At 44.3% G+C, this 23254-nt stretch overlaps 3 protein-coding genes across 4 annotated transcripts; 1 reads left to right on the top strand and 2 right to left on the bottom strand.

Moving 5' to 3' along the window:
* Nucleotides 1-316: 316 nt before the first annotated feature.
* On the bottom strand, nt 317-13560 carry LOC115123971 (phospholipase DDHD1-like). Its single transcript, XM_065026213.1, has 13 exons — nt 12441-13560; nt 11911-12114; nt 10882-11010; nt 10140-10287; nt 9428-9537; nt 8527-8633; nt 8140-8399; nt 7899-7977; nt 7639-7788; nt 7310-7374; nt 6898-7079; nt 3258-3506; nt 317-2191 (listed from the first exon to the last, which is right to left on the bottom strand). The coding sequence occupies exons 1-13, from the start codon at nt 13228-13230 to the stop codon at nt 2007-2009; spliced, it is 2658 nt and encodes an 885-aa protein (XP_064882285.1). The 5' UTR covers nt 13231-13560; the 3' UTR covers nt 317-2006.
* Nucleotides 13561-13600: 40 nt separating this feature from the next.
* On the top strand, nt 13601-17801 carry LOC115123974 (cell growth regulator with RING finger domain protein 1-like). 2 transcript variants are annotated; one of them, XM_029653338.2, is made up of 6 exons: nt 13601-13824; nt 14494-14633; nt 15848-16028; nt 16344-16491; nt 16714-16821; nt 17118-17801. In XM_029653338.2, the coding sequence occupies exons 1-6, from the start codon at nt 13601-13603 to the stop codon at nt 17451-17453; spliced, it is 1137 nt and encodes a 378-aa protein (XP_029509198.2). In that variant the 3' UTR covers nt 17454-17801. The 2 variants fall into 2 exon arrangements, with proteins under 2 accessions (XP_029509198.2, XP_029509199.1); XM_029653339.2 differs by having other exon boundaries at nt 13752-13824; nt 14006-14633.
* A 103-nt stretch (nt 17802-17904) lies between these two features.
* LOC115123973 (26S proteasome regulatory subunit 10B-like) lies at nt 17905-21976 on the bottom strand. The gene is made up of 14 exons (XM_029653337.2): nt 21856-21976; nt 21374-21453; nt 21221-21260; nt 21058-21110; nt 20873-20940; nt 20590-20704; nt 20393-20480; nt 20035-20096; nt 19812-19935; nt 19523-19584; nt 19086-19206; nt 18686-18766; nt 18512-18583; nt 17905-18397 (listed from the first exon to the last, which is right to left on the bottom strand). Exons 1-14 carry the CDS (start codon nt 21938-21940, stop codon nt 18279-18281), a joined length of 1170 nt encoding a protein of 389 aa, XP_029509197.1. The 5' UTR covers nt 21941-21976; the 3' UTR covers nt 17905-18278.
* Between the last annotated feature and the right edge of the window lie 1278 nt (nt 21977-23254).

The raw sequence follows: 23254 nt of genomic DNA, 5'->3' as shown, positions 1-23254 counted from the left end.
GAGCAAAGGCATGGGGATGACAGAGTAGAATACCAAGGAATCTGACAGTCTGATCTAACAAGGGAGGTCTTCAAACACATCTGAGGAGAAATGAAATAGCTAACATTCACAAGACAGTAAAAAGTCATCCTAACAGATACTGTGTTTAAAAAAAAACTCTGCTGAGTTTACACAAATCATATAAAAAAAACTCTGCTGAGTTTACACAAATCATATTAAAAAACTCTGCTGAGTTTACACAAATCATATTAAAAAAACTCTGCTGAGTTTACACAAATCATATTAAAAAAACTCTGCTGAGTTTACACAAATCATATTAAAAAAACTCCTGATGGCAAGCTTTATTCTGGCAGAGATCTGATGTAAGTGATGTCATTCGATGTTAGTGTAACTACTTTGCTAAAAGCTTTTAACAAATGAGCCTGCATGCTGTAATCCCTCACTAACAGCAAGATTTTTTTTAACCTTTATTTAACTAGGCAGGTCAGTTAATTAAGAACAAATTCTTATTTACAATGACGGCCAAACTTGGACAACGCTGGGCCAATTGTGCGGCACCCTATGGGACTCCCAATCACGGCCGGATGTGATTCAGCCTGGATTCAAACCAGGGACTGTAGTAGCCCAAGCAAAGCATATTCCTCCCTGTCTATGTGCATACTGCATGCTATGTTTTCATTTTCACCCACATCATTATTGATTCTAATAAAGTATATTGTATTAGTACAGTTTATTATCCTGTCCCCTTCAATGCAACTCTCTTTAGTTACTTGGATGTAAATAAAACATGTTGCATGGGTCCTTCATGCCTGTGTTCCTCTTGTTTTACTGATATGCTGTCTGTTTGTTGCCTGACTAGAAAGTTACTGCGTTATGTGCAACATGTCAGCGTTAGTAATACAAACAGATATAGTAGTGCTCTGTTGGATCAAGACAATTCGCAGCAGAACTAAAACAATTCTGTGGTCTTCTGATGGATGGATCAGCCAAGAGACCGAACCTGCCATTAGGTTATGAGACATAAGCAAATAACTGTATTTGGCAACTTTGCTCAAGTTGTCTACTCAACATTAGCATCTTTCCATCATCCCTTATAGAAATGTTCAGTTAGTTAGTTAGTGTAAACATGGTACCTCAACATGTCATCATCGTAGCAGTACAGGTAGTCTATAGAGCTACATTCTATTTACTCTACCACATGCTCAGGTCCAATGACCTCATCCAAGCAGCATTAACCCTAGCCTGGTCAAACCAGACTGAACGGAAAAAACTATGTTTAACCAGGCTACTTCAAACCTTCTGCAACAATCCACTTTGATCCACCTAACGGGTTGAAATCAAATGATGAAACCAAATGGGTTTCAATGTTCTGAGGGATGGATTTGGATGTAACACTCTCAACAGGCTAAACATCTACATGAGTGTTGATGCTGGGAGTTGTGAGAGGAGAGGTTGGGCTAGAGGCATGGCTACAGTTTCAGGAGTCACACACATCCACTCAAAGCTGTGTCTGACACCAACACAGTCAATGCCAAGTCCAAGATAATGAACACTGACAGATGCTTGGTCCTAGAGGCATCATTTAGTCACAGGAAAGAGGAACAGTCTTCGTTGAGGTTGGTGTGTGCCTGGGGGGTAAAGTCTTTAATAAACCCACAGGGTGGGTATATGAGGAACAGTCACTATTAGGACCATAGGGTAAAGGGTACAGTCTTTGACGGGATGACCACAGGCTGACCACAGGATGACCACAGGCTGACCACAGGATGACCACAGGCTGTGAAGTGGTCTCTGATACACAGTTATGTCTAATCGGTCTGGTCGCAAATCTTTGTGTGTACACTGGGATACTATTATATGTGTTGAGGGAAAGGGAAAAATAGTGTGTGTCTCCCTCTGTGTGTGTGCGTGTCTCTGTGTGTGTCTCTGTGTGTGTGTGTGTGTGTGTGTGTGTGTGTATGTCTGTGTGTGTGTGTGTGTGTGTGTGTGTGTGTTTTGGCTGTGGGTTAGGATAACTCTGGGTTATCCTCAGAGAGCTGAGTGGGATACCCCTGTCTATACATGAAGGTGAGAAGAAACAGTGCCACGTCGTGTGAACACCAATAGGCTGTGTGCGAGGTCACAGCCGACCAATAGCGGCTCTCCACCATGCCTTCTCGCAGCTCAAAGTCAATGCGCCTCTCCAACTCCACTGTAACACAAAGAAAGACAGAGTTAAAACAAACACTTGTAATACTAGCCATAGATACTGTAACCAAACAGAATTAGAAAAGAGAATAGGAAAAGGACATAGTTCATAGTAAAGTTCACTGCTGGTTTCCCATAACAACATGATGGAGCATACCTGGGTTTTTCAAACACTTTATATACTAACACTTGATTTAGCTTGAGTTTGTTTGTACTTTTGGTTATGTTACAGGGCAGAGTTTCTACATTTCCTCATTATGATACAGGTTTGGTTATGTTACAGGGCAGAGTTTCTACATTTCCTCATTATGATACAGGTTTGGTTATGTTACAGGGCAGAGTTTCTACATTTCCTCATTATGATACAGGTTTGGTTATGTTACAGGGCAGAGTTTCTACATTTCCTCATTATGATACAGGTTTGGTTATGTTACAGGGCAGAGTTTCTACATTTCCTCATTATGATACAGGTTTGGTTATGTTACAGGGCAGAGTTTCTACATTTCCTCATTATGATACAGGTTTGGTTATGTTACAGGGCAGAGTTTCTACATTTCCTCATTATGATTCCTCATTATGATACAGGTTTGGTTATGTTACAGGGCAGAGTTTCTACATTTCCTCATTATGATACAGGTTTGGTTATGTTACAGGGCAGAGTTTCTAGATGTCTTCATTCCAAGGAGGTTTTCCGGGCCACTGTGCTCTGGCTTCTTGGTTGTATTGCCAGGTTACTGTTAAAGCACTTTGTGGCTAATTGAGGTAAGACAGTAATTCTGCTCATAGATGATGCATGTACAGTATGAACTACACATTGACACATCCAGCCCAAAGCAGGACGTTTAAAAAATACTTAGTAGTTGCCAAAGTATGTCTTTAAGGACTTTGGGTACTGACCAGCCAGGCTAATAGACTGCCATTTTTACCAGCCCAGGTCCAAAATCTGTGCCATGCGATAATCGAAAAGACAACATTTCACTAACCGTTGGGGTTGTTGGACACATTTTCTACTAGCCTGGTCTGAAAAGTACTAGCCACGGGCTAGCTTGATTTCCATCCCTGATACGTACATGTGGTGTTGTCCAGGATAGCTGAGGTGGACCGAGATATGGAGGACTCTATTTCCCTTGTCTCCTCTACTACAGGTAACTTCTCTAACTCCGTAGCCACACCCTCCTCTCCTGATATGGCATTATCCACGTCCAAGACCCTGCCCTCTGAATCGGAAGGCTCCTCCTCCACGTTGTCCACCTGACCACTTGAGCGTGAGAAGCGGGAGAAGAAGATCCCGCCAATGCCTTTCCCGAGACTGGCCGCACCTGCCGACATGGAGAACACAGCGAAACTCAAAGACAGACACACACACATACAAACACACGAACACACAATCACATTGAGCAGCACAGCACAGGACAACACATATCAATCAACTAATGTGTCCTCACAGATATAGGCAGGAAAACACAATAACATTTAAATTGTACATAGCACACCCACGCATTTACAAATAATTACCTTAGATTTGGTCCTACAGTGCAAAGTGTTCTTTAAAAAAATATGATCTAATCCTGAATAAAGGAAATATAAGGAATCAGAGGTCCTCTAGTGTCAATCCCTGTGATAAGACTTAATTGCTCTCCCTTGATTTGTTGAGGCTGTGTTTTCTGGACATGATTCAAGCTACTTCTGTTTCAGCGAGATCAAATTACATCTTGCCACAAAATGACATATATACAAAAGTATGTGGACACCTGCTCATCGAACATCTCATTCTGAACTCCTGGGCATTAATATGGAGTCGGTCCCCCCCTTGACTGCTATAAAAGCCTTGACTCTTCTGGGGAGGATTTTCACTAGATGTTGGAACATTTTTGTGGGGACTTGCTTCCATTCAGCCACAAGAGCATTAGTGAGGTCGGGCACTGATGTTGGGCGAATAGGCCTGGTTTGCAGTCGGCATTCCAATTCATCCCAAAGGTGTTCAATGGGGTTGAGGTGAGGGCTCTGTGCAGGCCAGTCAAGTTGTTCCACACCGATCGACAAACCATTTCTGTAAGGACCTCGCTTTGTGCACAGGGGCTTTGTCATGCTGAAAAGGAAAAGGCCTTACCCAAAATGTTGCCACAAAGTTGGAAGCACAGAAATGGTCTGGCATCTGCCAAACCTAGATTAGTCCGTCGGACTTCCAGATGGTAAAGCGTGATTCATCACTCCAGAGAACGGGTTTCCACTGCTCCAGAGTTCAATGGTGGCAGGCTTTGCACCCGAGGACAGACAATTTTTACGCACTACGCTCTTCAACACTCAGTGGGCCCGAGGAGGAGCCTTTGATGCTCCTAGACATTTCCACTTCACAATGACAGCATTTACAGTTGACTGGGGCAGCTCTAGCAGGGCAGAAATTTGACGAACTGACTTGTTGGAAAGGTGGCATCCTATGACTGTGCCACGTTGAAAGTCACTGAGCTCTTCAGTAAGGCCATTCTACTGCCGATGTTTGTCTATGGAGATTTCATGGATGTGTGCTCAATATAATACACCTGTCAGCAACGGGTGTGGCTGAAATAGCCGAATCCATTAATTTGAAGGTGTGTTCACATACTTTTGTGTATGTGGGTGGGTCTGTCCTTGACTGAACCCAAATAGCCCACTCTCTCCACTATGACCTAACAGCCCACTCTCTCCACTACGACCTAAAAGCCACTCTCTCCACTACGACCTAAAAGCCCACTCTCTCCACTACGACCTAACAGCCCACTCTCTCCACTATCACCTAACAGCCCACTCTCTCCACTATGACCTAACAGCCCACTCTCTCCACTACGACCTAAAAGCCCACTCTCTCCACTATCACCTAACAGCCCACTCTCTCCACTATGACCTAACAGCCCACTCTCTCTCCACTATGACCTAACAGCCCACTCTCTCCACTATGACCTAACAGCCCACTCTCTCCACTATGACCTAACAGCCCACTCTCTCCACTATGACCTAACAGCCCACTCTCTCCACTATGACCTAACAGCCCACTCTCTCCACTATCACCTAACAGCCCACTCTCTCCACTATCACCTAACAGCCCACTCTCTCCACTATCACCTAACAGCCCACTCTCTCCACTATCACCTAACAGCCCACTCTCTCCACTGTCACCTAACAGCCCACTCTCTCCACTGTCACCTAAAAGCCCACTCTCTCCACTATCACCTAACAGCCCACTCTCTCCACTATGACCTAACAGCCCACTCTCTCCACTATGACCTAACAGCCCACTCTCTCCACTATGACCTAACAGCCCACTCTCTCCACTCTGACCTAACAGCCCACTCCACTATGACCTAACAGCCCACTCTCTCCACTATCACCTAACAGCCCACTCTCTCCACTATCACCTAACAGCCCACTCTCTCCACTATCACCTAACAGCTCACTCTCTCCACTATCACCTAACAGCCCACTCTCTCCACTGTCACCTAACAGCCCACTCTCTCCACTGTCACTTAACAGCCCACTCTCTCCACTGTCACCTAACAGCCCACTCTCTCCACTATCACCTAACAGCCCACTCTCTCCACTATCACCTAACAGCCCACTCTCTCCACTGTCACCTAACAGCCCACTCTCTCCACTGTCACCTAACAGCCCACTCTCTCCACTGTCACCTAACAGCCCACTCTCTCCACTATCACCTAACAGCCCACTCTCTCCACTATCACCTAACAGCCCACTCTCTCCACTATCAACTAACAGCCCACTCTCTCCACTACGACCTAACAGCCCACTCTCTCCACTATCACCTAACAGCCCACTCTCTCCACTACGACCTAACAGCCCACTCTCTCCACTATCACCTAACAGCCCACTCTCTCCACTACGACCTAACAGCCCACTCTCTCCACTATCACCTAACAGCCCACTCTCTCCACTATGACCTAACAGCCCACTCTCTCCACTCTGACCTAACAGCCCACTCCACTATGACCTAACAGCCCACTCTCTCCACTATCACCTAACAGCCCACTCTCTCCACTATCACCTAACAGCCCACTCTCTCCACTATCACCTAACAGCTCACTCTCTCCACTATCACCTAACAGCCCACTCTCTCCACTGTCACCTAACAGCCCACTCTCTCCACTGTCACCTAACAGCCCACTCTCTCCACTGTCACCTAACAGCCCACTCTCTCCACTATCACCTAACAGCCCACTCTCTCCACTGTCACCTAACAGCCCACTCTCTCCACTGTCACCTAACAGCCCACTCTCTCCACTGTCACCTAACAGCCCACTCTCTCCACTATCAACTAACAGCCCACTCTCTCCACTACGACCTAACAGCCCACTCTCTCCACTATCACCTAACAGCCCACTCTCTCCACTACGACCTAACAGCCCACTCTCTCCACTATCACCTAACAGCCCACTCTCTCCACTACGACCTAACAGCCCACTCTCTCCACTATCACCTAACAGCCCACTCTCTCCACTATCACCTAACAGCCCACTCTCTCCACTGTCACCTAACAGCCCACTCTCTCCACTATCACCTAACAAAAGAAGGCGATTTCAGGAGTCCAAAATAAAAAACAACAACGAGATAAACAAACAGTAAAGTCTAAATAGCAAGGAGATAAAAATAAAGAACCTGTCACAGAAAGTCCCTATGTCTCTCCCTTCCTCCCCCTCTCTCTCCCGCCCCCTCTCTCACCCATAATGCTGGCTTTCCCCAGATTTGTAATGGACTCTCCATAGTGTCTTCGGGTCTGAGGGGGGGAGGTACAGGGGCTGGGGAGGCTCTCCGTGTCCGAGATGGATGCTCTCTCCTTCAGTGCAGGGTTGAGCAGCGTGGGACGGATCTGGTCATACGGTGTCGGACTACATGTGTTATACCTGTACAACCCGGTCACAATATATACATGTCATTCACAAACATGGAAATTCCTGATTCATACAACACTGCTCCAGGGGTGCTGCTCTGCCGCCGATTATTTGCTGTTCCCAATCTGTGTTTGTGTGTGTGTGTGTGTGTGTGTGTGTGTGTGTGTGTGTGTGTGTGTGTGTGTGTGTGTGCTGACTGTGAACTAGTATATTCAAAATAACATATTAAATCCACTACTCACCAGTGTATTTGGACAGGTGAAATGTTACTGTAGTTCCTTAAGATCAGCGGCTCCAATCGGTAAGCCTGAAAATACAGCCATAGGCATCATTAAGCACATCCATCATGCCATCAGCAATCTCAATACTGGAACCCAGAACCAAATCTTGCTGCGCTAGCTAGCTAGCCGCTTGATGTGAATCTGGAAGCGGAAATGGCAGCTGAGCCTCTACCAAAGCTCTTCCCCTTCCCCTTTCCAATTCTTTATAGGTACAGTATACTACAGTACACCATCAGTGACTGACTGCATGACTGAATGACTGTACTGTCTGGTTCAGTTGGTTGGCTCACCACAGGGTCGGTAGGATGAAAGACGTTGAAGAGACGTTGGCAGATGGATTTGGGTAAGATGTGATCCTGAGTCACGTTGTTCCCCGGTCGGATCCCTCGTAACGCCAAGAACACAGCAAGGGGAGAACCCATGCAGAAAAAGTTCTCCACCTAGAAGCAAATAAACGGCGCAGAGAACATCAGAGGATGACAAAGGGTTCATTCCCAGCTCAGGAGGTCTGTCACGACAATGAGAAGGAATGGAATAAAGAATCTGTCACCTTAAATTTCAAGGCTGAAGAAGAGCCTTCAGATGACGGGGATTGCAACCCAGCAAACTGATTTTCCAAATCTCGTAACCTTTTAGACATGAATGCAACACAACATTATCACACAACTATAAATTAACGTAAACATTTAACTCTGGGGACAAATTACAGTGGTCGACTGGGTGACCACGGTGTCGTGTTCATCCGTTTGGTGCCTCATGAATATGACCCTGGCTAGTGAGTGTCTACCGACCTGAGTCGTGTGAGTCTCATCTCCTCTTGTAGTTGACGCCCCTGACAGCTTGGCCAGCGCTCTTGCATCTCCTCGGGGTCGGCCCATAGTTCTTCATGACGGAAGCGTACCGGATCCCAGCCTGTCATGATGTCGAAGGTTATGACACAACCCAGGGAGTGGGACACGATGGACACCTTACCACTCTCCCCAAACTCAGGGTTCCGCATGCAGAAGAGGCTGTAGAGACGATTCAGCTCCTGAGTTAAACCCTTAGTGATCTACAGAGACAAACAGTGGGACCAATTAGATTTTGTGTGTGGCTAAGAGTGCTTTCTGTGAGGGACTGTTCAATGCAACACATGATAAGTGTGTGTTTGTGTGTATATGTGTGTGTGAGGATCTCACCTCGTCTCTGTACAGAGGGCTGGTGTAGTACATGATGTCCATGGCACTGCTGTTGAGCATATCCCTGAGTCCACGAACCTTGTCTGGAGTGATGGAGTCCACCGTGTCTACAACCATCTCACACACACACACACACACACACACACACACACACACACACACACACACACACACACACACACACACACACACACACACCACCCGAAGTCATCAACAAAGAACACATTTCAACCCGTCTGGTGAAAAGCCCAGTTCAATACAGAATGTACAGTAAACAACTGTTTTATTGTTGTCATACGGCTAAAGCACAAACAGACCAGTGGGTTCACAGGTTAAGTTGTTTGTATTCATTACACAACAACAGCTGTTAATGCATTTACCTCTTAAAACAAATTGAAAGTGAGGTCTAAAGTAGATGTGGAAAAATATTTTCACAAGCACATACAATGTTACTCACATGATAAAAACAGACACCACACCCTGCAATCTATGCTACCACAGACAATGTTTCCACCACATAGGAGTTCAATCTATGCTACCACAGACAACGTTTCCACCACTTAGGTGTTCAATCTATGCTACCACAGACAACGTTTCCACCACTTAGGTGTTCAATCTATGCTACCACAGACAACATTTCCACCACTTAGATGTTCATGTTTTTTTTTTTTCACCTTTATTTAACCAGGTAGGCTAGTTGAGAACATGTTCTCATTTGCAACTGCGACCTGGCCAAGATATAGCATAGCAGTGTGAACAGACAACACAGAGTTACACATGGAGTAAACAATTAACAAGTCAATAACACAGTAGAAAGAAAAAAAAAATCTATGCTACCACAGACAACGTTTTGACCACATAGGAGTTCAATAGGTCACAAAGTGGGTGTGGCCACACATACCTCCATCCAGGCACAGTTTGGACCTCCACTCTACAGGAAGGAACTCCACGTGTCCTGTGGAACGATCTGAGAAATGCTTCTCCTCCATCTTTCTAGCAGCCTCCCTCATCCTATAGACGAGTAATGGCACAGACACAGATCCACATTAAGAAAAAATACATCACCAAGAATATTTGGTAATATTTCCTATGAATACCCACTGTGTGAAGCACTATACATGCATTATTAATGCATCAAAATGCTAAACATACAGTTTGTGACTACCACATGAAGCAGGTTGACAGAATGCCAATAGTGTGCAAAGCTGTCATCAAGGAAAAGGATGGCTACTTTGAAGAATCTAAAATATATTTTGATTTGTTGAACACTTTTTCGGTTACTACATGATTCCATATGTGTTATTTCATAGTTTTGATGTCTTCACTATTATTCTACAATGTAGAAAATAGTCCAAATAAAGAAAAGCCTTGAATGAGTAGGTGTGTCCAAACGTTTGACTGGTGCTGTAGGTGATAATAATTGCTCATTAACAATGGTTCCGTGAGAACCTTAGATTTAATCCTCCAATGTTTGGTATACTTTCTCATACTCTGCTCACTTTCCCCATAATATGACTATATTATAAACATATTAGATTGTATAAAACCCGTTGACAGGGTCTGAGAGAGTTTTATACCATATCGTCACTGAGTTCCTTGTTCCTGTAACTCACATGCTTGTGTTCCTGATGATGCGGCCCTGGTCCATCTTCTGGCCAATCCCGTGCACCACAAAGACGATGTGTGTTGTTTCGGGCGGGGTGTCCTCGGGCGCTGCCTCCTCCACATAGCCCCGATGTAGACGCGTCCCACTACTGCCAGCTGAGGAGGAATTAAACCAGCTCTTTTACAATATACAAGAGTACAGGGTATACAGGGAAGAGCAGGAAGACCCGCTGGAGAAAACCAACTGACAACATTATACCAGAGTTGACAACTGAATGGTACAAAAGATCACCCATTCTCTGCTCAATAATAAGTCACTCAATAAATTGCTGGATGTTTTTACATATTTTGTTGTTGTCATCCTATCTATTTCATATGTTGTTGTTGTTGTCATCCTATCTATTTCATATGTTGTTGTTGTTACGCATGGATGTCACTTTGTATTGAACGCCATAATTAGTATAAATAAAAACTTGAACTTGATTATCCTACTGTAACTGTACAGTTATGTAGAGTACCAAAACAAAGTATTTGAGCAAATCCCACAAAAGACTGCTAGTTCTTAGTCAGGATTGTTATGAGATGATGAGACATTACAAGGGGTTCATACATGCTTATGAAAAGTCTTACAATACATTATAACCATAATAGGATGCATCGTACCTGCAGCTTTTAAGTAAGGTGTTACACACCATATTGTAGGCAGTGAAACACAGAGGATTCCTAATTCATGTCAGTGGGGATACAAACCTTTGGAGAAGCCCAGTCTCTGGGTGACAGTGCGTGCGATCTTGGAGGTGGTGGCATCACTGTAGAGATACACCTCGTCCACACTGTGCCAGTCCACATGGCTTCGGCTCAGTTTCAAACTGTGGATTGCTGGAGGAAGACGAGGAGCAGTAATTAACACAGACCTATTGACTTCATTCCGTTCATGTGAATCTCCAGTGATGTTTGGAGAAGTCCCACTTGCACGCACTTAAACAGTAGTCGTGTTCAGTAGTTACTAAATGGAAGAAAATGGTCCCAAACAGATATGAACTTGTCCAATAAGAATTGCTTGATTTTCTTTTCTGCTTTAAAAAATGTTCCTAAGGCGTATCCTAATGAACATGACACAGCTGTCATGTATGTCGTCAATCTGCCATTTTTCCTTCCATTTTTACTATGACAGTTTGTATTCACGTTCAGGTGAACCTCTGAATGTCCACCTGGTTTCGACAGAGCTCGGCTAAAACGAGGTCAGCTGACCAGAGCTTTCTTTGTGACGCTGGCCTAAATGGTTTGACAGTACAGAAAGACAGCCTACACACAGTACAGTGACTCACTTACTGTAGTGCTGAACAGTAGCCAGTGTTGTCTGTCGTTAGGTACAGGGACAATGAAAGCACTTGGGAGCAGAATGTATTTTGCGTAGCCATGTGCAATGTTCTAGCTATGTTTTCTTCTTTCTTTATTCAAAGTGTTTGTTTTTGGGTACAGAACCAGTGGGGTGTGTGTTCATTCATAAAGTGTTTGTTTTTGGGTACAGAACCAGTGGGGTGTGTGTTCATTCATAAAGTGTTTGTTTTTGGGTACAGAACCAGTGGGGTGTGTGTTCATTCATAAAGTGTTTTTTTTGGGGTACAGAACCAGTGGGGTGTGTGTTCATTCATAAAGTGTTTTTTTGGGGGTACAGAACCAGTGGGGTGTGTGTTCATTCATATCCTTCACATACACCCTTCATCGACACGGTCACAACCGACGCCCCTCACGGCGGCATGCCCATGTCCCACTTGCCATTGAGTCCATCCACTTTACCATCCTTGTTGTCCACTGTGGTGGTCACCACTTCAATGGTGGCCTCGTAGGCCTCCCTCGTCTGGTGCCCCCTGAAACGGGCAAGGTGCTCCAGCTCGATGAGGTCACTCTCGTCTTCCTCAATGGGAAGCCACGTGCCGTCGACGAACCACTGACCCCTCATCACGGCAATACTGTCCTGCTCTGTGGACATACAGAGGGATTACACTGTGGTTATGGTGATGCTCTGTGGACATACAGAGGGATTACACTGTGGTTATGGTGATGCTCTGTGGACATACAGAGGGATTACACTCTGGTTATGGTGATGCTCTGTGGACATACAGAGGGATTACACTGTGGTTATGGTGATGTCGCTGCAACTCTATTGAATGGGCAGTATCAGTTGCTCAATCTGTGCTCTGACAGGTTTGGGACTGTTATGGCAGCCTTGTGATATAATCAGGGTTAAAATGACAAACAGTGAGGGAGAGAAGAATCGTCTATAGTGATAAAAATAGGCTACTCACGGTTCCAGTAGACGGGGTAACATTCTTTGTCTTTGACGTCCACTTCGTAGAGACCACCTCTGACGCAAACAGCCTCAACGTTTACACTTATGGAATCCAGGTCGAGTTCATCTTTCTCCCATTCTCTGTCCCCTCCAACCTCTGCGTCCCCTGTCGCCGTCTCTGCTTGAACAGCTCCCCCGTGTGCCACATCTTCCAGTTGGGGTTCAGAACCCGTGGCCGAATCACTGGCTTCCTCTTGTTCGGTGGTGGGACTCCGACATTTGACCCTGCAGGGATTTAGTTCACATAATTTGCGGAAAATTACTTCAATTTTCAAAGAGTCGTGTCCAACAAATGGCTTCCATGTTCTCTTGTCCTCTTTGTAGAACCATCGCACTTCCTCTGGTCCCAGCTCGGTGACGACCTCCCCGCGGTGCCTGGAACTGGTGGAGCGGTTACGTTTCTTTGTAGTCACATTCCCATCACTTTCGGTGTAGTTCAGGTCGTTTGTGATATCCAAATAGTCTGTCCCCGAGTCGGGGAGAGGATGATAGCCCGAGTAAGCTTCCTCCACTAGGCCCAATAGCATGCTGTCCTGAGATAAACGGTGATCGCCTAGCAGCAGCGGAGGCAGGTGTATTTCCAAGCCGGACTGGACCGAGTCCATCTCCCCGTGTATATTCTCTCCCATCGGGTCCTCGTAGCAGGTCACAAACACATCATTGGCCATATCCCAGTCATTGCTGCTCACGGAATTATTATCCGAGCTCAGTTGACAGGTCGACTTTATGTCATTAAAATTGCTCATGACTTGAAAAAAAAACAGCCTAATGTCCAAATAAACAATATAGTCTAGCCTACGTCCTCAACCTTATTTCTGTGCCTTTTGTTTACCTAATGGTTTGTCATAGATAGGTCCAGGACTAACGGTTTCAAAACCTTCTCCTTGCTTATTACCACAAATGCCACCATCTGTGCGCCGGTTCATCCACTCTCCCAGAACTGGGCTACCGAAATTGAGACTTTTTGAAATGATTGAAAGATAGATCTACTGGCAGGAACAAAGTGGGACTCTGGGGAGGCTATCTGTTCACCTATTGTATTCGCCCTCCTATCTGCGGTTTGCTTACTACAGATGTTCGGCTAAGTGCTCCTCCCAAATGCGCGAAAAAATGCGCATGAGGGTATGTGCACAGGACACCGTAGTGACGGAAGTGCCTGCTATGGAGGATACGAATATATTTTTTATCCACGGGTTTGATCATAAATCGGTTTATTTATCGTTAGCCAGATTAAAAATGGCAGCCGTGTTTCTAGTTATGTTGTATGAATATTCTCCTTTATTTTACATTAGTGTCATATCCTTATGTTTCGTTGTTACCGCCGCCATGGTCCTCGGCTGGTAGGTTTATCAAATTGCCTTGACAACAACATTAGGATATGGTTATTAAATGAAGGGCTTATTTTAGCCTACATATAACGTTGCTAGCTATCTGTCGTATCTGTGCCGACATGTAGAAGTCAGTCATGTTTATATTCTGTTCAGTAAAGTCAAATTCCTCCTCTCTTTCGCTGTAATAAAGATGGCAAAAGGCGTTGATCGTTTGACAGCACACCATTATTGCTACATTGACATCTCACGTGACAAAAATACAGTGACGCAATGTTCGGCACGCGAGAAAATGAAACATTGTGGCGTTGGATAAACATGGGACTCCGGAAACTGGAACATGGTGACATTGCCTCTGAAGTGCACTGTAATGTTCACTTTTCTGCACTGTTGTCTACTTTATTTATTATAACATTAAAGTGGTTGGCAGAATTTTAAAATGAATGCATAATGTTCTACACAAATTGTCATACTTTTCACGAGGCTGGCTATTAGAGAGCGTTTTCTTCTTATTATATATCATCCCCAGAAATGAGATGATATAAACTTTTATTTTAAAAAATGGTGTGCGTGCAATATCAATTTGTCAAGTTGAAAATCTCGTCTGTTCTCTTATACACACAACATAATGGAATATCTCCATTCAAATCTTCTGTGCTGTTCCACCTCGTCCCCCCATAGGTTTGGTTTCGATGTCCCAGTGATTCTTCGTAGCTCTGATGAGACTGAGTCAGTCTTGCCTGTCCCAGAGAAGAGGATGGTTCAGGTGACCAACCCCTTTGCCCTGGAGATGGGGACCTCTGGGGTGGCCTCTGTGACTGGTAAGAGAGCATACAAGGACAGTTATAATGCAACACACAACACATCGGGCCAGATTCCTGGACCCAGATTAACCCTCCAGGTCCAAAAAGCTATTTCAATGTACATTCGGGGGAATCGGGCCCATATAGTATAGTGTTATATTAGGTCCATGCCCCATACTATGTTATAGGTGTGCCGCCATCAATTATATGTAGATTTTATTGCATATTTTAAACTGGGTAGTTTGGGTCCTGGATGCTGATTGGATGAAACAAAAATACTTGTGTACTATACTATTTCTGGTTGTAACAAGTTTATAATAGCAATAAGGCACCTCAGGGTTTTGTGATATATGGTCAATATACCACGGCTAAGGGCTGTTCTTAGGCACAACGCAACGGGGAGTGCTAGGACACAGCCCTTAGCCATGGTACATTGGTCATATATCACAAACCCCTGAGGGGCCTTACTGCTATTATAAACTGGTTACCAACGTAATTAGAGCAGTAAAAATAAATGTTTTGTTATACCCATGGTATACGGTGTGATATACCACGGCTTTCAGCCATCAGCATTCAGGGATCGAACCACCCAGTTTATAATAAAGCAAAAAGGTGTGGGTGTGTGTGGTATATGGCCCAAGAACAGCGTTGCGTCGTGCCTAAGAACAGCCCTTAGCCTTGGTATATTGGTCATATACCACAAACCCCAGAGGTGCCTTATTGCTATTATAAACTGGTTACCAACGTAATTAGAGAAGAAAAAATAAATGTTTTGTAATACTTTGGTATACGGTCTGATATACCACGGCTGTCAGCCAATCAGCATTCAGGGCTCGAACCACCTAATTTATAATGGCATTGCATCGCACTTAAGAACATCCCTTACCACACCTCCTCGGGCCTTATTGCTCAATTATAAACTGGGTGGTTTGAACCCTGAATGCTGATTGGCTGACAGCTGTGGTATAACAGACCGTATATCACAGGTATGACAAAACATATACTTTTACTGATCTAATTTTGTTGGTAACCAGTTTATAATAGCAATAAGGCACCTCGGGGGTTTGTGGTATATGACCAATATACCATGGCTAAGGGCTGTATCCAGACACTCCGTGTTGCGTCAGTCTTAAGAACATCCCTTAGCCGTGATATATTGGCCATATACCACACCCCATCGGGCCTTAATCATTCAATCAACAATGAATCATTCATTATTTTCCTCCTTTCAGAGGGTGTGTCCCTGCGTCCATGCTGCCTGGAGCCCTGTGTGCTGAGCTGTTACTGGGGTTGTGGTGTCCATGCCCTCCAGGGGGCGCTACAGACCCACCAACATGGCCCCAGTAGGCTCAGCACACCACAACAGTTCCAGGAAGCCCTGCACTTCCAGTACCACCACTGCCAAAGTTTCCAGTATCCTTCACAGGGGATATAATCTGATCATCTGTGTCATTGTTGCTTCCCTAGTTTAGTATTATTAGTACGTTTTGTACATGTGATGGTCCGATTTGATATTCAGGTTCTAGAAGATATTAATTTCTCATGTTATGTTTATCCTTTATGATATATTGCAAGTTTCATTGATGTATTATGATATATCATGATATTTAATCATTGTGATATTTAGATGTTACACTAAGATTGGGGATGGATGGAATACATGCAAGGCAAATTCATGTCTTTCAAGTCAGTTTCATCATGTATTTCACCCCTTAACCAAAGCCTCAGTATCAGTGGAGAGAACAGAGAGGAACACTACAGCGAGATGCCAGCTGAACTGAGGATCACCGATTTTGGTCATTTGCCACGGGAACGTTATCCCCTGGTGGCTCTCCTCACACTGGCTGAGCCTGAAGCCAGGGACACATACAACATTGTGAGTATGACTGTCATGGTAACACTTGAACATGGGTAAGCTGGAAGTAGAAGCCTAAATGTTGTTGTCCATTAGTTGACTCCAGTTAGGAGAGGGGTGGTAGGGTTAGGGGAACATAATGAAGGAAAATAAATGAAAACAATAAACACCCCGGTAGAAGGTACCTTCTCTGCGTGGGTGTTCTCCTAGATGTGACACTCATTATCCCTCTCTCTGGTTCAGGCCGCCAGTGTCACCGTAGTCCATGTTCCAGATGACAAATACAGCCTGTCGGCACGGATCCTGTTTCAATACCTCCTCACGGCACAAGGGAACATGTATGAGTTAAAGGTATAGCTTTGTTTCTTTATTCATCCAGTCCCATTGAAACAGGAATATATGTTTCTATGAAGTGGGCAAGGACTCAGTGAGATTACAGTAGCCTGTCATTACCTTCTGATATTTCATTGTGTTCCATTATCCATACTAGCTTTCCACTTAGAATGCAGGCCAATACATTGCTTTCTTCTTAGTGGTATACTATTGTAGATATTGAAATACATTTTTGGCTGTTAAGAGCAAGTCTGATGCTGGCAGTCGACATTCTCATAAATGCAATGGTAACTGTTGTCTGTTTCCTCCTCCAGTCACTCTTTATGTCAGCTGAGAGCATGGGGTTGTCAGGGGCGACTGACCCCGCCCCTAGCACAGAGATACCACCAGAACGACAGGAAAGAGAGCATGGAAAGGAGGAAGAGAAGACACCAGGAATGGAAGATGAAGAGGAGTGGTCACAGGAGGGAAAAGCCAAAGACTGTGTTGTGTGTCAGAATGCACCTGTTAACCGTGTTCTGCTACCCTGCAGGCACGCCTGTGTGTGTGACGGCTGTGTCCATCACTTTCAACACTGCCCCATATGCAGAGCTTTCGTATTGGAGTCGTTTGCCCTGTTCCACAATTCCCCTATGGGGGAGGAAGAATGAACTGTGATGTAGCAGGTCAATGTCATTAGAGTAGCTGTATGGTGGCCAGGATGTGCATGAGCATTATCACTATAGGTACTGGTCTAATACAGATATAATAGTACCGTTTCATGGGAATCAGTGTCTATCATAGAATGGATGTGATATGGTTTTACGCCAAAGTCATCTATTGGACATTTCAAACTGTTGTAGGGCTGTGAGCATATACATTTTATCACGTTGATAGTTGTGTTGTAAACTATTCCTTGATCAGTTTGTAAACAATGTATGTAGATATGGAAAACCTATTATTTGTTTTTATGTGTAATGTATTTTATTTATTATCAATATACCATACATTAAGTTGTTTCTCTTCTTCCCCTGAGCATTGATCGGACATTTTTTGGAAATTGGCAAAGAAGCCAAACCCGACATCACAGCTTTATCGAGGTAAAAAACAGCATAACAGTGATCAGTATGATAAAGTTTTTAATATGGCATACTCCTTTTGTATGCTTTTACAGATACAGCCGCTTCAATGGCAACAGTATTTATTGTCTCGTTAATATAATCCTAAATACTGGGCAGAAATGTAACACTACGAGAGGGTAGAGACAATGTATGCTGGTCCCATATCTGTAGCTGTTCTGAGGTCACTTCTTGGCAACTCTATAGAAATGGTTAACAACAGATCCCTAATCCACTTTTCCCCCCAAGAAACTTTTCTGCATCATACAACTTGGCAAAAAAAAAATGGCAAGAGAAAAAAAAAAAAGGTTTTACTGGTGAGAACACCCCAACAGCAAACCTCCCCACGTTCACATATAGAAATAAAGATATAGGAATTTATATGGGCTTGTAGTCCAGCTTGGATTCAAGCTTCTTCGAATCGGCCACCTTGCGAACCGCCTTCATGAAATCCTCTTGAGTGACGTACTCGTGATCGGTACGGATCGCAAACATACCTGGTAGACCGAAAGAGACCCGACTTAGGCAGATCAAAATGCGGTTGGATTCAAGAAAAATCACTGTTTTTGTCAAGCTAAACTGATAATGTACGAGTTAGTCATGACAGGTACCTGCTTCAGTGCAGACATTTCTCAAATCGGCTCCGTTGAAGCCATCCGAAAGCTTCACGATCGCTTCGTAATCTGAGAAGAAAAAAAGCCAACATTTGTTCAAAGGAAACCGTACCAGAAGTCTAAAACATGACTTAAACCTAATATGTCCCAGCTGTGTTCAAATCAACACACCTATCTCTCCGTGTTTGGTGATGGGGCCGGAGTGGATCTTCAGGATGTCCAAACGGGCCTGTTCATTGGGCAGCTCAACATCTGTTGGAACAGTAGAAATAACCACGTCACTCTTTTCATACCATAGAGATTTACATGTGTTCCTACCTGGGTGTAAAAAGAAGGAAGTGGAGGGAGATCATTGTGACCCTATGTCCCAAAGGGGATAAGGTACTGTATGGCTCAGTTGGTTCAGCATGGCCCATGCAACGTCAGGATTGTGGGTTCGCGTCCCGGCGGCACCCATGTGAAAAATGTATGAAGCATGACTAAGTCTACTTAACGGCATATATTATGATATGATGAGTAAGTATGAAGCACACTGGGTAATGAACAGACAGTGAGATGAGGAAGAACCTACGGATCTTTCGGTCCAGTCTGCCGGGACGCAGCAGCGCGGGGTCCAGGGTGTCAGGCCGGTTGGTGGCCATGATCATCTTGACTCTGTGCAGGGTGTCAAAGCCGTCCATTTGGTTCAGCAGCTGGGTGCACACAGAGATAAGACGGTGAAAATCCAATTCAGCGAGGATTATCTGCCATGGATCCTAATAATGTTAAACACCTTACAGTAATACCCTTCACTTATTGAAATGCCAGTCAAGCTTACTGCAAGCTACACGTCATTTAGTTGTCTTATCTTCAACATCCCCACAATATATACTGTACGGACCAAGCCACAGAACCAGGTCTTTCCCCAAATAAATGTTTTATTGAACCATCATTGTCATAGAAAGCAACGTTTGTTGAACAATATCAATTCTATGTAACATATCTAAGTGTTATGGTCGCTCATTTTACCTCCATCAGAGTCCTCTGGATCTCTCTGTCAGCTGACGTGCCCTCTGAGAACCTTCGGCCACCTTGGAGAGAAAAACAAGTATTTCACTTACAACACATTCACAGTTCCCAGACACTGCACACAATGCTGAGCAAAGGGAGAAGGAATAGATATGGCATCAGGGTTCAGAATGCTTAGCCTGGTCCCAGAACTGTTTGTGCTGTATAGCCAACTGGTTGACAATGACCATAGCAGTTGGCTATACAGTGCAAACTGATCTGGGGCCAGGCTACAGCTCAGGATGCTCACCGATGGCGTCTATCTCATCCATAAAGATGATGCAGGGCTGGTGGTCCCTGGCATAGTTGAACATCTCCCTGATGAGCCTGGCACTCTCTCCAATGTACTTATCCACAATGGAGCTGGACACAACCTGCCACAGGGGGACACAGTGTCAGCCAAGTTTTTCAAAGAATGGTGAAGAGAGTCAGAAAGGCCAGTGGAGTTAAACAAAGTGTAGCCTACAAGTCACCTTGAGGAAGTTACAGTCCATCTGACTGGCCACCGCTCTGGCCAGAAGAGTCTTTCCGGTGCCTAATCAAAAGTGCATAAAGAAAATCTATGAATAAACCCTCAGGACCTCAGTGACGTAACTTATTTGCATTATTCAGGGTGAATCTCAAAAGTCTTTCCGTGATTCACCGCACCCTTTATTCCTTGACCTCCTTCTCAAAACACATTGGAGGAGAAGGTGCGAGGGGCGGGACCTTAGATCTTCTCATCCAATGTGTTTTGAGAGGTAGGTGAAGGAATCAAAGACATGAGAAATCAAGGAAACACTTGAGATTCAGCCTCGGTCTAGAGTGAAATCCTGCTAGATAGTGACTTACCTGGAGGTCCGTAGAGCAGGCAGCCCTTTGGAGGGATAATCCCCACCCTCAGGAATAGTTCAGGGTTGGTCAGGGGCAGCTCAATCACCTGGAACACAGGGGGAAGGTCATATAGAAAACCTGACTGGCTCAGGAAAAACACGTACCCCCATTTTCTAAGAATATCATAAGTATACTGTAGGATGTAGTAGAAGTACCTCTCTCAGTTCACGGATCTGCTCGGCCAAGCCCCCGATCTCTGAGTAAGAGATGCTGCCTGGGTCTTCATGGGACATGTTGTACACCAAGGGGTCCACCTCTCTGGGCAGATATCTGAGGTGGGGAAGGGACATGTTAACTGCCATCACCAGCAACATTTAAGGCTGACATACCTTTTACTTGGAACATTTTGTTTCAATAGACTGAATTGACAGTTGCTCACATGCTGTGTGTGTGTGTGTGTGTTGTGGTTTTGAGTATGCGTGCGTGTACAGTGCCTACCTCATAATGGTGAGGGTGGTCATGTCCAGGGCCACTCTTGTGCCTGGTTTGAGCTGCGATTTATCCAGCTGTGTGAAAATGACAGATAGATGAGCTCCATTACAATCATGGAGAGGTGATACTGACACTCACTGAAAGTAAATAAATGCTGATGATACAAGGGTACGTCATGGCTCAAGACTTACTTGTCTGCGGCAGCCAACAACATAGCGAGGGCCATTGGTTGCCTTGACAATGACTGAAGACAGGAAGAGGATGAACATGACATAATATGTAATGCCGAAGGGTCAGACGTATATGACCTAGGTATATAATGAGTCGTAGGACGATTGCAATGTTACAACTTACATTTCTCCTCTGTCAGCTGTTTGAGCACTTCACCGACAATCTGCACAAGTATTACAAGAAGTTGCAGTTAAAATCCGTTCTTTATGATACGGAGACAATTTTAGTACACTATTGCCGATCAATAAATCATGGTGTGTGAATTCACAATTTTACCTGACCAACACTTTGTAAGGCCTTCAGGTCATTTTCAGATTTTTCATATTGTTTTGTCTGTTCCTTGAGCTGTTCCCTCACTGAAAACACAGGATACAAGTATGAAATCAAGCTATGTAACGTTAGCAAGCTCTGTTAGCTAACGTTAGCTGATCCTTTGTTATTGTTTTAATGTTCAAGATAAATTCTAACTACTATTGTTTTCTAGCGGTCTTGGCAAATAGCTGGTTAAATAGCTTGCTAAGCACAGCGAATACACTTCAATAAACGGTTAACTGCAGCTGTTTTGGTAGCTAGCATTTTGCTAACGCGTTAGCCGGTTGTCAAGACCATTCATTTCTATGACCGATTCTACTGCATGACAATGCGAGTTAGCCAACAACCGATTAGCTAACTGGTCATGTTGGTTATTTTAGTTCGATAACCCCTTTTATGTGTATTACTCTGAAATATTGACAAAGACAAGCAAATATATCACTTACACTCTTTTAAACGTCCATCAATCTCTTTATGTTCAAGTAATCTTTTTCTGTAATCTTGAAGTCCCTTTTCTCTGGTGTCAGCCATTTTGCCTCTATGAATTATGGGAATTGTAAACTACTTCTGCCTCTTCTTCTTCTTCTTCTTCTTCTTCTTCTACTACTTCTGTGGATTTTATATGGCGGTTGGCAACCAACTTTAGGGTGCATTACCGCCTCCAACTGGACTGGAGTGTGAACCAGAGACTGACCTTCTGTGTCCCAGTCTCAGCCTTGTGATGACACTTTCCTGGCCTTCTCTCTCAGCCTGAGGACCTCCCTGCCCCCACCTTTTCCTGGATCTTATACAGTTGTCTTCCCTTACTCTCCCTGTTCCACAACTCTTATACAGTTGTCTTCCCTTACTCTCCCTGTTCCACAACTCTTATACAGTTGTCTTCCCTTACTCTCCCTGTTCCACAACTCTTATACAGTTGTCTTCCCTTACTCTCCCTGTTCCACAACTCTTGTTACTTATTTTTAACCACTGTTCTTATTAATTCCTTGGCTTCTGTTTTACTGATGGACAATTCCATCTCAACATTAGGACGTTTAAGAGTCTGCTTGGCAATAATATCCACTTCCTGATTCCCCTCTACTCCCACATGAGCTGGAACCCAGAGGAACATCACATATATCCCCATCTGTTTCACCCTATACAAGCACTGCAAAACCTCATACAATAGATCCTGTCTGCTCTGTGACACAAATTAATGTAAGCTGTACAAATGAATCAGTGCAGCACATAAGTCAGAGCAGATGACTACCCTGTCTGGCCTCACCTCCTCCACACACACTGCAGCCAATAGTATGGCCAACAACTCCATTGTGTAAACAGATAAATGATCTGTGGCTCTTTTTGTCACTGCCACCTTAAACTCAGGAACACTAAAAGCTGCTCATGTCCTCTCTATTTAGGGGTCCTTTTCATTTCATTTTTATTTATTTATTTCACATTTATTTAACCAGCTAGGTTAGTTGAGAACAAGTTCTCATTTGCAACTGCGACCTGGATAAAGATAATGTGAGTGGACCAAGTAATTGGGCGTCACTCTAAAGCGGGAAGGTGGAATAAACGAGTCAGGAATAGGTTTTCTTGATTGAACACAGTTCTCTATTGAGGGTATTTGGTCAACACAAACAGTCCAACATAATCAATGAAAATCTTCCAGGGAAAAACATACATCTTCTTCTCCGGATGAAACCGGAACACAATAGGCTTATCATTAAACTACAACAAAAAGTCACGGGCTTGTCACCGTCTTAGTGGTTCTTCCAGGATAGCTCCTCTCTCTCGGTGGCCATCTTCCAGAGATAGTTTTCCCCCCTTCTCTGCTGGTTCCATTCTCTCTCTTATAGGGGA

Source organism: Oncorhynchus nerka, linkage group LG13, assembly GCF_034236695.1.
Source record: "Oncorhynchus nerka isolate Pitt River linkage group LG13, Oner_Uvic_2.0, whole genome shotgun sequence".
NCBI lineage: Eukaryota > Metazoa > Chordata > Actinopteri > Salmoniformes > Salmonidae > Oncorhynchus > Oncorhynchus nerka.
The sequence above is the reverse complement of the archived record's forward strand: the minus strand, read 5'-3'. Positions and strand labels throughout refer to the sequence as shown.

What these genes read in the sequence shown, in the direction of transcription:
- LOC115123974 (XM_029653338.2), top strand. Translation starts at nt 13,601, where the DNA reads ATGAGGGTATGTGCACAGGACACCGTAGTGACGGAAGTGCCTGCTATG. An exon ending in GCCGCCATGGTCCTCGGCTG is followed by an intron (nt 13,825 to 14,493) that starts GTAGGTTTATCA and finishes GTCCCCCCATAG; the next exon opens with GTTTGGTTTCGATGTCCCAG. An exon ending in CACCACTGCCAAAGTTTCCA is followed by an intron (nt 16,029 to 16,343) that starts GTATCCTTCACA and finishes CCAAAGCCTCAG; the next exon opens with TATCAGTGGAGAGAACAGAG.
- LOC115123971 (XM_065026213.1), bottom strand. Translation starts at nt 13,230, where the DNA reads ATGAGCAATTTTAATGACATAAAGTCGACCTGTCAACTGAGCTCGGAT. An exon ending in CAAACTGTGCCTGGATGGAG is followed by an intron (nt 8,634 to 9,427) that starts GTATGTGTGGCC and finishes AGATGGTTGTAG; the next exon opens with ACACGGTGGACTCCATCACT. An exon ending in GGGGAAAGCCAGCATTATGG is followed by an intron (nt 3,507 to 6,897) that starts GTGAGAGAGGGG and finishes CCATGTCGGCAG; the next exon opens with GTGCGGCCAGTCTCGGGAAA.
- LOC115123973 (XM_029653337.2), bottom strand. Translation starts at nt 21,940, where the DNA reads ATGGCTGACACCAGAGAAAAGGGACTTCAAGATTACAGAAAAAGATTA. An exon ending in CAGACTGGACCGAAAGATCC is followed by an intron (nt 18,767 to 19,085) that starts GTAGGTTCTTCC and finishes CTGTTCCAACAG; the next exon opens with ATGTTGAGCTGCCCAATGAA. An exon ending in CACCAAACACGGAGAGATAG is followed by an intron (nt 18,584 to 18,685) that starts GTGTGTTGATTT and finishes TTTTCTTCTCAG; the next exon opens with ATTACGAAGCGATCGTGAAG.